Source organism: Bombyx mandarina, chromosome A1 (genome assembly GCF_030267445.1).
Source record: "Bombyx mandarina strain Sakado chromosome A1, ASM3026744v2".
Lineage (NCBI taxonomy): Eukaryota > Metazoa > Arthropoda > Insecta > Lepidoptera > Bombycidae > Bombyx > Bombyx mandarina.
The window spans coordinates 15399787-15413331 of NC_143234.1; the positions used below are offsets into that span (position 1 = coordinate 15399787).

The window sequence follows — 13545 nt, forward strand, 5'->3', positions numbered from 1 at the left end:
ACTATTAAGTTCGTGCGGTCCACATAATACCAGACCGCCTATTTCTCCCATCTAAGCAAAAAAAAAAGATGGGCCGTGAGTTCATCCGCTGATTTAAAGCAAATTTTAACAATTCAATGGTGTATTTTTTAATAGCTGATTTAAAGGAAAACCGACTAGTCTAAAGTTTCACTTGGCGACGGTCCAGACCGGAATGTTTTCATGAACACGAGCGGCTATTATCATTAAAAAATAAGTGGTTCTAAAAAAGCTGTTTAATAAATAATAATTTCATTATTGAAATTTCCTCAAATTTATTTGTGTTAGGCCTGTGCGGTTTACATCTGGCCAATCGTAGCATCGTCAGTACATTGCCTATTACGTCGTTACCTCTTTGATATGAACAAACGTGTTCAGAAACAACTAATTAAAGAATGTAGTTCATGTCCGCTATCTTGTCCGTGTGTTTTACAAACACATTTAGTACCTCTTTTTTGCCCTTTTTCATTTGTAAAGGGCTATTTCAGCGGCGTTCTGACGGGAAGGAGACCTCATAGGCTCAACCTGAGAGAATTTGCTAACACTGGCCCTAGCAAGAGAAATGCCTCCCAAAATCTAAGCCACTGAGTTTCTCGCCGGATCTTCTCTATGGGTCGCGATTCCGATTTCCGTTGCTATCCTTGAAAGTGAATTTATCAAAGTCTTGAAATATACATCAAGAATGTTATGTAATTAAAAGGATGTTTGTTTGTTTGCATTTGATATGTCGTATTAACTAGTTATTATTTTAAGATTTTCAATTAATAAAAAAAAAGTGTCACTTGATGCCTTTGCACCGACTAGTAAAAACAAAGCAATTACTTATTTTAATTTGAAAATTATACTAGCTTTATTACAATTTTATTTCTTTATGTTATTATTGTCTATTGTTTCTACTTATCATTCAAAAGGCAGATAGAACACACCGCCTGCTCATCTAAGAACTGTTTCGGAAACAAGAACTTAAAATTATTCTTGTAATCTGAACAAAGTATATATGGTAACGCGATAAGTATATATGAAAACATGTGTTCCTTTGTCTATCAGAACATGCCAATTAATATCTGTCTGTATAGCTTCGGACATATGTTTGGTGAGATTTTAATGAGAATTTTAAACAGTTTTGTATAGGAATTTCAATTCAAACGGGGCTTTAGGTACCGATAAACTTTTAAGTTTAACGTATACGCCAAAATAATGATCGATGTTAGTAAAACTTTTACTGATAAATCTTTTGATTTTTGGTGCCATTACTTATATTATTTATTTCTGAAGTTTGGAATAATTTACAGGTTTTCTGGTCGCCGACGACATTATTTTCAATATTTGTTTTATTTGATAATGGAAACATGATTCACGTTATAAAAACAACGGATTATTTGCTCTTCAACTTATAATTATTGTAAATAGACATGCTTTAACAAAAACCGACTTCAAATAGAAAAAAAAAGATATGTTCCAAAACAAATTAATACATATACACTTCGATCATCAATTGTTGATCGAAGCATATACACTAAAAACAATAATCATCGAAATCGGTTGGCGTGATGTTGAGCTATTGAGTTATTCATCTATTTGTCGCGCACGTACTTAATGCAAATTTAAGACTTGTATGGCTTTCTCATGGATACCATTATCAGAACTGGACTAAATGGGACCACACGGGAAGCGTCAGCTTTCTATTAAAAAAAGAAACATCAAAATCGATTCACCCAGTTAAAAGTTGAGGTAACAAACATAAAAAAACATACAGTCGAATTGAGAATCTCCTCCTTTTTTGAAGTTGGTTAAAAAGTGATTATGACTATTGTGGATTCAACAGATGGCCTGGTACGAATAATACTATAGCTATTGTCACTGGAACGCTAATGAACAGAAAAACAGATGATTAGTTGGCTATCTAAAATAAAATAGAAACTACATTGAGATGTAGTTGAGTTTTTAGTTTAACAGTATGGCTATTCAGAGCTTTGTGTCTTCAATTAAAAACTGATGCACGAAACCAATGAGATACGTATGTAATATTCCACGGCAAAGACAGTTCGCCGAATATAATGTAATAATATTATACGTAGCGATCAGAGACAGGCGAAACTCGCCGTGGATATAAATCAAGTGATGGCCCGAACGTTGCCAAATGTTTACATTTGTAATGAATTGTCTTCGACCATGATAGAGAACAATGTCGGCTAAATCTAATCGGAGGACCGAAGCGTGACTTCTCTGTCGTTTTTTGCAACAGACTGAAGAAATTCCCGAAAGAGTTGAAACTGTGTTCCTTATGCGCTATCAAAAAAACTTATCATTTGAACTAAATAAATTCAATAGGATAACTCTCTAATTCTTCGAGATACAATATGAGAGCTTTACAATTACGTGCCTTTAATTTTTTTTCTACCTATGCTGATAGCCTTGAGAGGCTATTTCAGCTTCACCCTAACGTGTGTAGGTGAGCTCACGGGGCTCAAACCGGAATGTTGCTAACACCGACCCTAGCAAGAGCAGTGCTTCGCAGAATCTACCACCGGATCGGAAACGCGACCCACTGAGAAGATCCGGCGAGAAACTCAGTGGGCTAATATACAATGAAGTTTCTTCTTCAAATCATTAATCTCACATGTTCAGTCTTCCCACTGTTAAACAATTCAATGAACTCATAAACCCAATTGAATAAACAAGCAAATTAATTATTGCTTTTCGCAAAAAAAAAGGTGTCATAAAACTGACTTTAATTTTAGTGCCACAGTAATATAAATGGTTTATAATCTTTTCTTACTTACTCTTGTAGTATTTAAAAGGTAAAAAAAAGTTGTTTTTTTTTTCGTTTCTAAGTCAATAATATGTTATTCTAAAATTTAAACAAGATACAATGGTCTGTCATCATATACGACAAGTCGAATGCGAATATTGCAGAAAATAACTAATAGTGTACTAGTCAACCGTCTAATGAATACGCATTTCTATAAATAAGAACACAAAACATGTTACGCGGTAATTGCACGTTTTTCGTGATACTTCTAGATATTGTAAGCTATAAAATCGATATGGTCACGTGATTTAAGTAGTCGTTTAATCATTATTCGTTTCGCAAAAGCATTTACCATTTCAAAATCATTATCATTTATATACATTATAGGACTTTTGAGCGAGACTTGCAACTAACGAAAACATACTTGTGGAGACGTTTAGAAAACGGTTACAAGGTTAATCCATATTTTAAATTCCGGTTACATAGTAAATAAATGTAATATATGCCATGATCTTATCGAATCTCTCATAAGTTACAATAGTTCATAAGTTATTAAGGTACAATTCCTTTTATACGCTATTTTCGTATTTAGATCTGAAGCGTTTGTTCCCATCATAAGTTTATAAGTAATTAGAAAATGAACGAAAAAGAAATAAAATAGACTGAATGTAATGTGTACGCTATAATTCTTGAAATTCCTATTCAATTATCATGGTTTCTCGGTTTTATTTATTTACTATCAAATATTAGTACTTATAACTAGTTCTACCGTTTCTAAATCAATATTTTTAAATACACAATTAAATAATCTAAATTTAAAGTTGAAATACCAATTATGTAGAAATATTTTGTCAACCCTATTCCCACATTGGATTCTGCTACCGCGTTCTAAAATAAAATCTCGCTCACGTGTCTACGATCGATATCAGAGTATTTTTATGAGTCATTGCACTGTCTGGTTATAATGCTGCTCAAATGATACTGATTTGGGATTCACACGATAAAATCGTTTTTTATATCATTGTTATTAATGCTCTGTTGGGCATCCTTAACTTGCGTTGTGGTAGGTTTCTTACAAATATATGAATTAAAAAGGACAGTGTAATAGTGTTTGATGTTTTCAGCAAAGTCATTCGGTAGCGATCAGGATTATTCGGGGCGAAATTACGCTCACCATGAGATGTACCCTCATTTACCTTGGATGAATACATAAATAGCTTTGTATTTATTGTATGTTATGCAGTTTTATTCTATTCTTGAAAATTCGACCTCATGTCTAGAGAGGGGTCGCGCCTTTCTAGCAGTGTGACTCCAGCAAGCATAATTAAAAAAAATGGTATTCTCTATAAATATATGTTTTTTTTTTACTACAACCATCAGCCAACTAACATAATATAATAATATAACAAATAATAGAAACAAAAATCCAATTAAAGGTCCTGACCAAAATATAAACAAATTAAAACACTAGAGAAACAAAAACATAGAAACGAAGAAATTAAAAACAATCAGCAAGCAAGAAATAAGACAAGCAAAGGAGAAATACACCAGACTAATTTAAATAAACACTTAAATATAAATGTCACAAATTAATAAAAATCAGTTGTAGGTACTAAACAAGATTGCAAGATACATAAATTACTATTTTTTAACTAGTAGTATTTAAAAACATTTTGCTATCCGATTTATATTCCCACACACCTTTGTATTGTCTATTGGCAATGAATATTCTTTTTGGAGAATTTACTATTCTCGGCAGATATTTTGGTCCCTTGACACAGCTGTTGTGCTCTATTTTGGCTCATGCGTTTTGTTTTGTTACGTCATTAATGAACATGCTGTGTTCGCGTCACGACACGTAGCTGATTAATGAAATTTCCACATGTATATTAAAATTTAACATCGCTCTTAATGTCTTTAAGCAATCTCCGCTTACTACCTTGTAAAGCTTATTGCTGATGTGCTTCATTAGACTTGTGTCGTCGTAGCCGAGGGACATTAATTTCAAACTAAACATGGAGTTTTCAGTGAAAATAAAAGATCTAGCCTACAAAGTCTTTTCCATCATTTCGTCCATCCATTGTAAAGTTTTCAAAATTAGCCAGTGATCAACTTCCTTGATACTCTCTTTTGGCCATTTATATGAAAATACGGCGAAGGAATACAGTATTTTTATATCAGTTCTATTGCTGTTCCAAAAAATATGAAGCATTCGACTTTAAAACAACATTTGAAATGCATCAATCAGTATTAAGCTATTTTATTTAAATAATTGAATAATAAATAGGCTTCCGAGTAAGAGAATTATCTCTAAACGCGAGTGAGGACATCAAAACATTTGTCCAACAATTTATAACTGCGAAAAAATGAAATCAACGACAGAAGTCAACTCTGTTTCATAATAGCACAATGAACTACTGCAATGTCAAAAATTCCCCAAAACTATTTAATAATAATAAATTTTTATTTCAGAATTAAATTCCATATGAAGTGTTAGTAATACAAAATCTTGAAGTGTTAGTAAAACTAAATCTTTCTTTAAAAAAAAAGCAGTACATTTTATTTATTTTACGTTGACCATGGCTGGTCTTGAGCCAACATGGACTTCATTCCAGTGCCTCAGTATAGAGCAGCAATAGCGGCTCCCTATAGCGGCCAGGAGGCTCTGTTCGGGCTGTCCCGGAGCCGGAACATCATTAAGGCTCATCTAAGTCTTTTTTCTAAAAGTGTAGAGCTCTTTTAAGTAAATAACCAGAAATATGTATAAAACATTTCGAGTTAAATAATATCGAATAATAAAAGGTGTGCGTTTCAGTATCTTATTGTTTACAATTTTAAAGTATTTTTTTGTAACAATAAAACTCATTAACTAAGTCCTTGTAATACTTGTTATCGTTAATAATTGAAAAAAATTCGAGCCGGCTGCTCTACCAACTTTTTGTTGCTTAGCTCGGTGGACGAGCTCACAGCCCACCTGGTGTTAAGTGGTTACCGGAGCATAGACATCTATAACGTAAATGCCACCACCCACCTTGAGGTATAAGTTCTAAGGTCTCAGTATAGTTACAACGGCGGCTCCACCCTTCAAACCGAAAGGCATTACTGCTTCACTGCAAAAATAGGCAAGGCGGTGGTATCTACCCGTGCGGACTCACAAAAGGTCCTACCACCAGTAATTACGCAAATTTAATTTTGCAGGTTTCATTTTTATTAAACGATGTTATTCCTTCACGGAGGAAGTCAATCGTGAACATTTGTTGAGTACGTATTTCATTAGAAAAATTGGTACCCGTCTGCGGGATTCGAACACCGGTGCATCGCTTCAACACGAATGCACCGGACGTCTTATCCTTTAGGCCACGACGACTTCATATACTGTGGGATTCGCCCACACAGTTGCATCGCACAATACGAATGTTCCATAGACACAGTCCACTGAGTTTCTCGCCGGATCTTTTCAGTGGGTCGCGATTCCGATCCAGTAGTAGATTCTGCGAAGCACTGCTCTTGCTAGGGCTAGTGTTAGCAAATTCTCTCAGGTTGAGCTAGCTTATAGGTAGCGGAAAAAAATATCATACAAATTCATATTTATTGAACAGCAACCATAAAAAATAATTTTCACGGACTAAAACAAAAACAAGAAGGTAGGCGGTTGTTTCTCGATTCAGTCAAATGTAATAGCTTTGAAGTTTTGAAAACCGATTCTCATTTTGCTTGACAAAATCTGTATGTCAATTTAACAATACAATTCTATTTTTTATTTTTTTTATTTTTTTATGATTGAAGGATTACTGGTGGCCCGGAGGCCTTTCCAGTTTCACCAGGACAGGTGGGCGAGCAAAGGCTCAGCCAGGAGAGGTGGGATTTGCTAGCAGCTACCCGAGCGCCTCCGAAAGAGACCTAACAGCTCAAGAGCAGCTGCTTCGCGAATGAATCTACTACCGGATCGGAATCGCGACCCGCTGAGAAGATCCGGCGAGAAACTCAGCGAGCTGATTCATGGGTTAGGTTGCACGGCGAACTCTTTGTCGAGTTCGACGAGTACGGTTACCGGGGTCCCTAAGCCTGCTCCAATACAATTCTATTCACGGTACATAGATCATAATATGAATAATGATTATTTACCCGTTCCGTGTACAAAATTTCGGCAATTCACTAGTGAATGTACATCAAGGTATTTTTGTTTCGTGCAAAAAATAAAACACTTGACATCCTTAAACGTTTTCCTGTTTATCAGCGGTACTACCAACTAAATGATGGTAATTGTGATATTAAACTACTGCAAAATGAATTTCTATCTGGCTATTTGAGTCGTATAGATACAATCTCTACATTTTGTATTTTCCAGTACATATTTTCTTAATAACCCGGAATTCAATCTTAATTGTTGATTTGTATGTGTGTGAGTGTAAACAATGTGATTGTCTTGGTAGTCTAAGATTTCCCTTCCCTTCATGAATTTCGCCGGCAAGATTAAAGCCATCTATCGCGGAATAGCCGAACGAATATCCAAGAATCTAGTAACATCTAGAACGCTCGAGGAGTACAACGTCATCTATTGTCAGATAGCGGAAACACACAATACTCTACTTTTGTGGAATATTCTCGACTATTCTAGGGATTTCGTCTTCTCGACTATACATCCGTTGCAGAGATGGCACGCAGTCAGTTAGTAATCGGAACTACTCGAAGCGAAACAGCGAACGAATCACCTGAAGAAGCGAATTGAGAGTTTTGAAGTGTTTGTTGAGTGTTGTGTCGAATACAGTTTTTAGTTGTACTTTGGTAGAATTTTATTTATCCCGATCCCCAGCGCGTAGCAATATGTTCACGAGTGCTAATGTTTGGTTCGCTTTTATAAAATTGAAGAATTATGAATAATATATATGCGGTCTCCGTTAAGCGGATGAAGTTACTCGGTAGACCGACGGTCTGATTGTTGTTCAGAATTTATATATTCTCAAACATATCTTGAAAATGTCGAAATGTAAATCGTAAGCGAGATTAAGGCATCGGTCAAATCTTGTTTTCTATGATTGCTACCAGCTACGGGTGCAGCCAGTTTGAATACTTGACTTGATACCTAACTCTGCAAATAGAACATATTTTTGGTTATTTAAAAGAGCTCTACACTTTTTTGAGGAGCTCCTGACATTGCAGTAGTTCATTATGCCATTGTGAAACAGAGTTGACTTACTGTCATTGAATTCATTTTTTCGGTTTGGCAAAACAATACAGTATAATCAAGCCGGTCTGCGTATAAGTCTAGTATTGGCTGAAATACATAAACTAGTGCTAAAACTTTTTTATTTCTATATATGTAATTGTAGATATGAATGTCGTTGATATGCTGTCGAGGTCAAGGCCACCTGATAAGCGCTTACCAAAGTCCAGAAACCACAATATGAATAATTCGGTGTACCTCGAGAAATGTTTAACTTTTATTGCTGTAGATACTTTATTTTTTATACATATATTTGTGTTTATTTAAAACAAGAGGTAGCAATGAAGTAAATAAGTAAATTGGATATCGTAATTGTAATCTCATATAGATGATGTACGATTATAAAATGTTTGGTATAAGTTTTGAGTAGAAAAAAATTGAATCGCGCTCTTGAACTATGACGTCATTATACACAATAGTGAGTCCTAATATGAACACGGAACGCTCATAAGTCAGTCGCTTATCGTTTTATTGAACACATTTTAAATATGTGTTACTCCGCTTTTTGGTAATTCGTAGACTATGTGAACTTTATTATAAGTGCTCATGGTTAGCATTCACTGTCTCATTTACTGACCATGTCAATGCTAGCTCTAATTTATTAACGCTGTTGGTATATTTCTTCATATTTATTATTTGATATCTATTTAGTTTGTTCAATTAATTGACCCGTACCCTGAGGAATATGTAAACATGTACATAGCTATAAGACCTACTTATAAACATTACAGAATTATAATACATTTTAAATATTTCATAGCTGGCTAGGCAAAGACAGAAAAGTTCAGTAGCCATTTTTTATTTATTCTTAGTTAACCTTTTTTATTATTTGGTAGTTATTGTTGAGCCTTAATATTATCAATACAAATATTTAGAAAACAGATTTTTTTTATCATATTAACCAATCAAAATATGTCAGCTCAAAATTATTAAAAAAGTTAAACAGAAAATATAATAATAAAATGAATCGAAATATTGAGGTGTCAGTGATTGTGATCGAATTTTAACCACCGAACGAAAACTAGAAAAATCAAATACATATATCGATTCCATCTTGTCTGTATAGATAGAGGAAAAAATGTAAAATTCGTCAATCCTCCTTAACAATTTGCCATGTCGAAGGCTATATAAAGGAATAATAATAATAAGCAAATCTTTACTTCCATGCGGAAACTTCCTTTTATTCAAAACCTTCTAGAAAACACGTTATCTTTTTTAAATACCGATAACGAAGTGTCCTTTGCAATTACAGGACAAACAGCCTAACATGAATTGTGATTAGTGTTTGAATACCTTCGAAATAATCTCGAAGTATTTAATAATTAGGGACCAAACAGTTGACTGCTTTGGTTATTTGAAAAAATTAACGATGATCTAATAGATGTGACACAATTTTTCTGACTTATTTACATCACTTCTTATCTTTATTACTTAAATAAAATGATATCATCTGTAATCTGATTAAATCTGAGAGTTTGGTATGTTTGTTACTCAATCACGCAAACGTGGTTAAATTAATTTGGATTCAGTTCATTTAATAATATCCTTACATAGGATATTTGTTATCATGGTAAATGACATAATCCGGGCCAAGTATATCTGCTATAATAGATAAACGTGTTCGCTAGTTCGTAATATCAAGTACAGACGGATCTACAAATCCCCTGGTAGTTGCAACAGAGTGTAACACGACAAACTTGGAACCTCTGGGTCTGCGGAGGGACTTCGGTTTCCTCTGTATTTTGTACCATATGTTCCATGGGGAGTGCTCTGAGGAATTGTTTGAGATGATATCGGAACCTCTGGGTCTGCGGAGGGACTTCGGTTCCCTCTGTATTTTGTACCGTGTATTCTATGGGGAGTGCTGTGAGAAAATTTTTGAGATGATACCATTATCTTGTTTTTACCATCGCACCGCCCGCCACCGGAGTAGAGTTCATCCATACTACCTGGAGCCACTGCGTTCATCCACAGTTCGCTTCCAGAGATCTTTTTTGCCACGTATTATCCGGCTTTGGAATGAGATCCCCTCCACGGTGCTTCCCGAGCGCTATGACATGTTCTTTTTCAAACAAGGCTTGTGGAGAGTACTTAACGGAAAGCAGCGGCTTGGCTCTGCACCTGGCATTCCTTAAGTCCATGGGCGACGGTAACCACTCACTATCAGGTGGGCCGTATGTTCGTCTGCCTACAAGAGCAATAAAAACTCATAATTCCGGCAACATGTTTCATTATTTCTGAATCACAAATTTAACAAATCTGAAATCACGCCTTAGAAAATATTCGAACAAAACAATTTTTTTTATACTTTTAGATCATCGGTTGCTAAGAGAGTTCATGACACATGTACCTACACATAGACTGTGTAAATAAACGGGGACTAGATAAAAGAATGTAACCTCCACATGTGACCGTGTGCTAACGATAAATAAAACAATGTAATCTATACACATAACGCTATTGTGTCATTCGAATTATGATTTATTTTAGTAGTAATTGTTTTTTTTTATCTCTTTCTAATAGCTAATGCTATGAAAAGGAGTGTATTATAAACGAATATAGCACTATCCCTCGATTTTCAGACGCGCCAAAATAAAATTTATACGCGTTCCAAAAGAATTTCCGCCCTTGTGTGTATGACATAAAATTCATAATCACCAGATAAACTGCCTGTCAGTGATTTTATAAGTTTGCAGACCCATTATTTTATTGTAACATACTGATAGAGATCTTGACATTGGAACAAGAATATAAATTCAACTTAATATACGTAATAAATTCAATTTATTCGTTCGCACATCGCTATTCCCATTGAGTTGAAACTTTTTGGAGATATTCTAGAATATTCGGGAATTCGTTTCTAACGTAATACCCTAAACGTAGAAAAGGGGCGCGTCCACCCTGTTGCTTTTTTGAATAAACGGCTGACAATGCTGACATCTCCAGTATGACAGTCAAAGACAGGTTAGATGTTATTAATGATACGCCTTTCCGTCTATTCCTTAACAAAGGTATGTCATCATACCATGTCATAAGAGCCTTTAGATCTCACATTGTTTTATATTAAAACAAACCCAGATGTATTTTGTGCAGTCGCATATCTTCTTCTTCTTCGTTTTCTCCACGTTATCCCACTGGGTGGGGTCGGCACAGGGAATTTTCCTATTCCATTCAAGAGAATGGAATAGAGGAGTGAGTGTTAAAATGACGGCTGATAAAGGACTATCAGCCGTCATTTCAACACTCACTCTTCTCTCTCTCTCTCTCTCATATCGTCATTCACACACTCCATCCATGTCATCTTCGGTCGACCTCTTCCCCTTCTTCCTTGTTTGCAATAATAGTTTAAAATAATAAAATAAAAAACGCGTTTTTGTAGCTAGCTGAACTAAAAAGTAGAACATTGTTTTCTGAAGTTTAAAAAAATTGTGAGTAAGGAAAGAAAAAAACAGATTTTATCGTAAAAAATAGTGGGGTGAAAAATTTGAAAGCACTTTATGACAGGTTCACATCAGACAAGTTCACAATACTAGTATGCTGTAAATATCGCAGTATTCCCGCAATTAACAATGTAAAATGTTTATTAACTTGCGGAAGAAATTTTTTTGTCACTATCGTTTACTCGTTTTTTTAATAGTTTCTCTTTTTTTTTTCTTTTTTTTTCTACCTATTCGCTGGGAACCTAAAGGGCTATTCCAGCTACGCCCAGACGAGATTTTTTTATTGAACAAATTCCCCACCTTCGGTATATGTTACCTCGCTAATCGTTATGTTCGGATACACCAAAACATATTCTTCATCGTTAATCACCCGATATGATAATAGGTGCAGTATCATAATCGAGTTTATTTATTATCGTTTTATAACGAGATATAAAATAGGACGATCTCGAATCTCAATGGTATTTATAATTAAAAACGCATTTAATGTATTAATAAGTTATTTATCGATTAAAATGATATCAACGGTTTGTTTTTGTTTTCATTGTGAATTGTTTATATTTAAATGTATTTTAGATCATCATTATATTGATGCGCATATTTTATATTATAATCTAGTGTTCCTATGTTTGGATCTGGACACGCACCAAATGCTTTGTATACAATATGTGTGTATTTCACATTACGCGAAACGTGTTAATAATTGCTCAAGTTGGCTTTCGTCATCAGTACAGCAGCAAACGAGGGCTGTGTTGAATTATGCTCATAATACCTCACAGTACATAGATCATATCATCATAGTATTCGGAAATTCCTCAATTGTACCTGTTGAAGACAGTTCTGACAGTTTGCTCGGAATTTAGTGTAAATATTTTGCAATAGAGTACAAATTGTGTGTGCCTTTGGAAGGCGAGGGAAACATATCGAAGAGGGACAAACGGACAATATGCACCCGAGCTTAACTGGTATACCGTATGAGGAGACGGGGTTCAATCCTTTTTTATTGAATTGAGTGTCAGATCGACTGATGGCTCCCTTCTATCGGTCTCGTATGCCCTATGTAGACACAAAAGCACGAATTCCGCCTGTGTCGTAAGACATATTAAATATCTCAAATAAAGGTCAATTTAAACTTTGCTGCAGAAGTAGTGACTTGACTGCGGTAGCTCACCGTGGCGATCAGTACACCCCTTAATACCTATTACTCGGTAACCTTTTAGTAGATTTGCCTTTTAAAACATCAAGGATCCGCCTCCTTGCGTCGTATTCCTCATTGCGGAGGGTCGTGACCACCCTTTTGTATCACCCTCGCACGCACGATCTTACTCATTCTCGTTGTTACTGATTCCATAAGGGGGTTTTCTTGGGAAGGTAATCGCGGTGGGTTGCCACGTCCTTCCGCGCGCATCAAGGATAATATGAAACATATCTAGCCTGCAATAAATTCAAATTCAAAATCATTTATTTCAACTTAGATATCAGTATAACACACTTGTTGAATGTCAAAATATAAATAACAATATTAACTCTACCACCGGTTCGAAAAAAAGCCACAGTCCTGAGAAGAACCGGCGAAACAAACTCAGCTCATGATTTCGAGATTGAATCGCGATCACTTGATACTTTTTTTTCTATCTATTCTAGTGACCTCGTACGCTTAATAATACACAACAAGCTAATTATTCATTTAATCACCCCCTTACCTCAATTTCAGTATTACTGGAGGCGTGTCAGAATGATGCGTCGTGCCTGCAAGACCATGCCGGATTGGAGGCCATCACACTTTTACACCGGCAGCTCGATGATGACGCCAACGGAAACGTGGACTTGAGCGAGAGCGATGATGTGAGTATAATATAAATATAAATAAACTAGCTGTACCCGTCCGCTTCGCTGGGCATTTAAAATTAACATTATTATTTCTCACCCCCACAAACATTATCATCATTAACGCCCCCGCAACTGGTGTAGGGAGTCCAACACTCATATTAATTAGCCTATCCATTAAGCACATATATTTTCTATATGGATACCAAGTTTCAAGTTAATCGGATGCATGGTTCAGTAGTTATAACGGAACATCCGTAAAAACCACTGTAGATTTATATATT

The 13545-nt window shown here is 35.3% G+C and overlaps 1 protein-coding gene across 3 annotated transcripts in view; it reads left to right on the forward strand.

The window, feature by feature from the left end:
- Nucleotides 1–13545, forward strand: part of Stim (stromal interaction molecule) — a 54259-nt gene that overhangs the window by 6747 nt on the left and 33967 nt on the right. For all 3 annotated transcript variants that reach the window (XM_028174246.2, XM_028175011.2, XM_028175782.2), the window contains exon 2: nucleotides 13149–13279. In XM_028174246.2, coding sequence (XP_028030047.2) covers nucleotides 13149–13279 — 131 coding nt within the window. The remainder of the gene's footprint in view (nucleotides 1–13148; nucleotides 13280–13545) is intronic.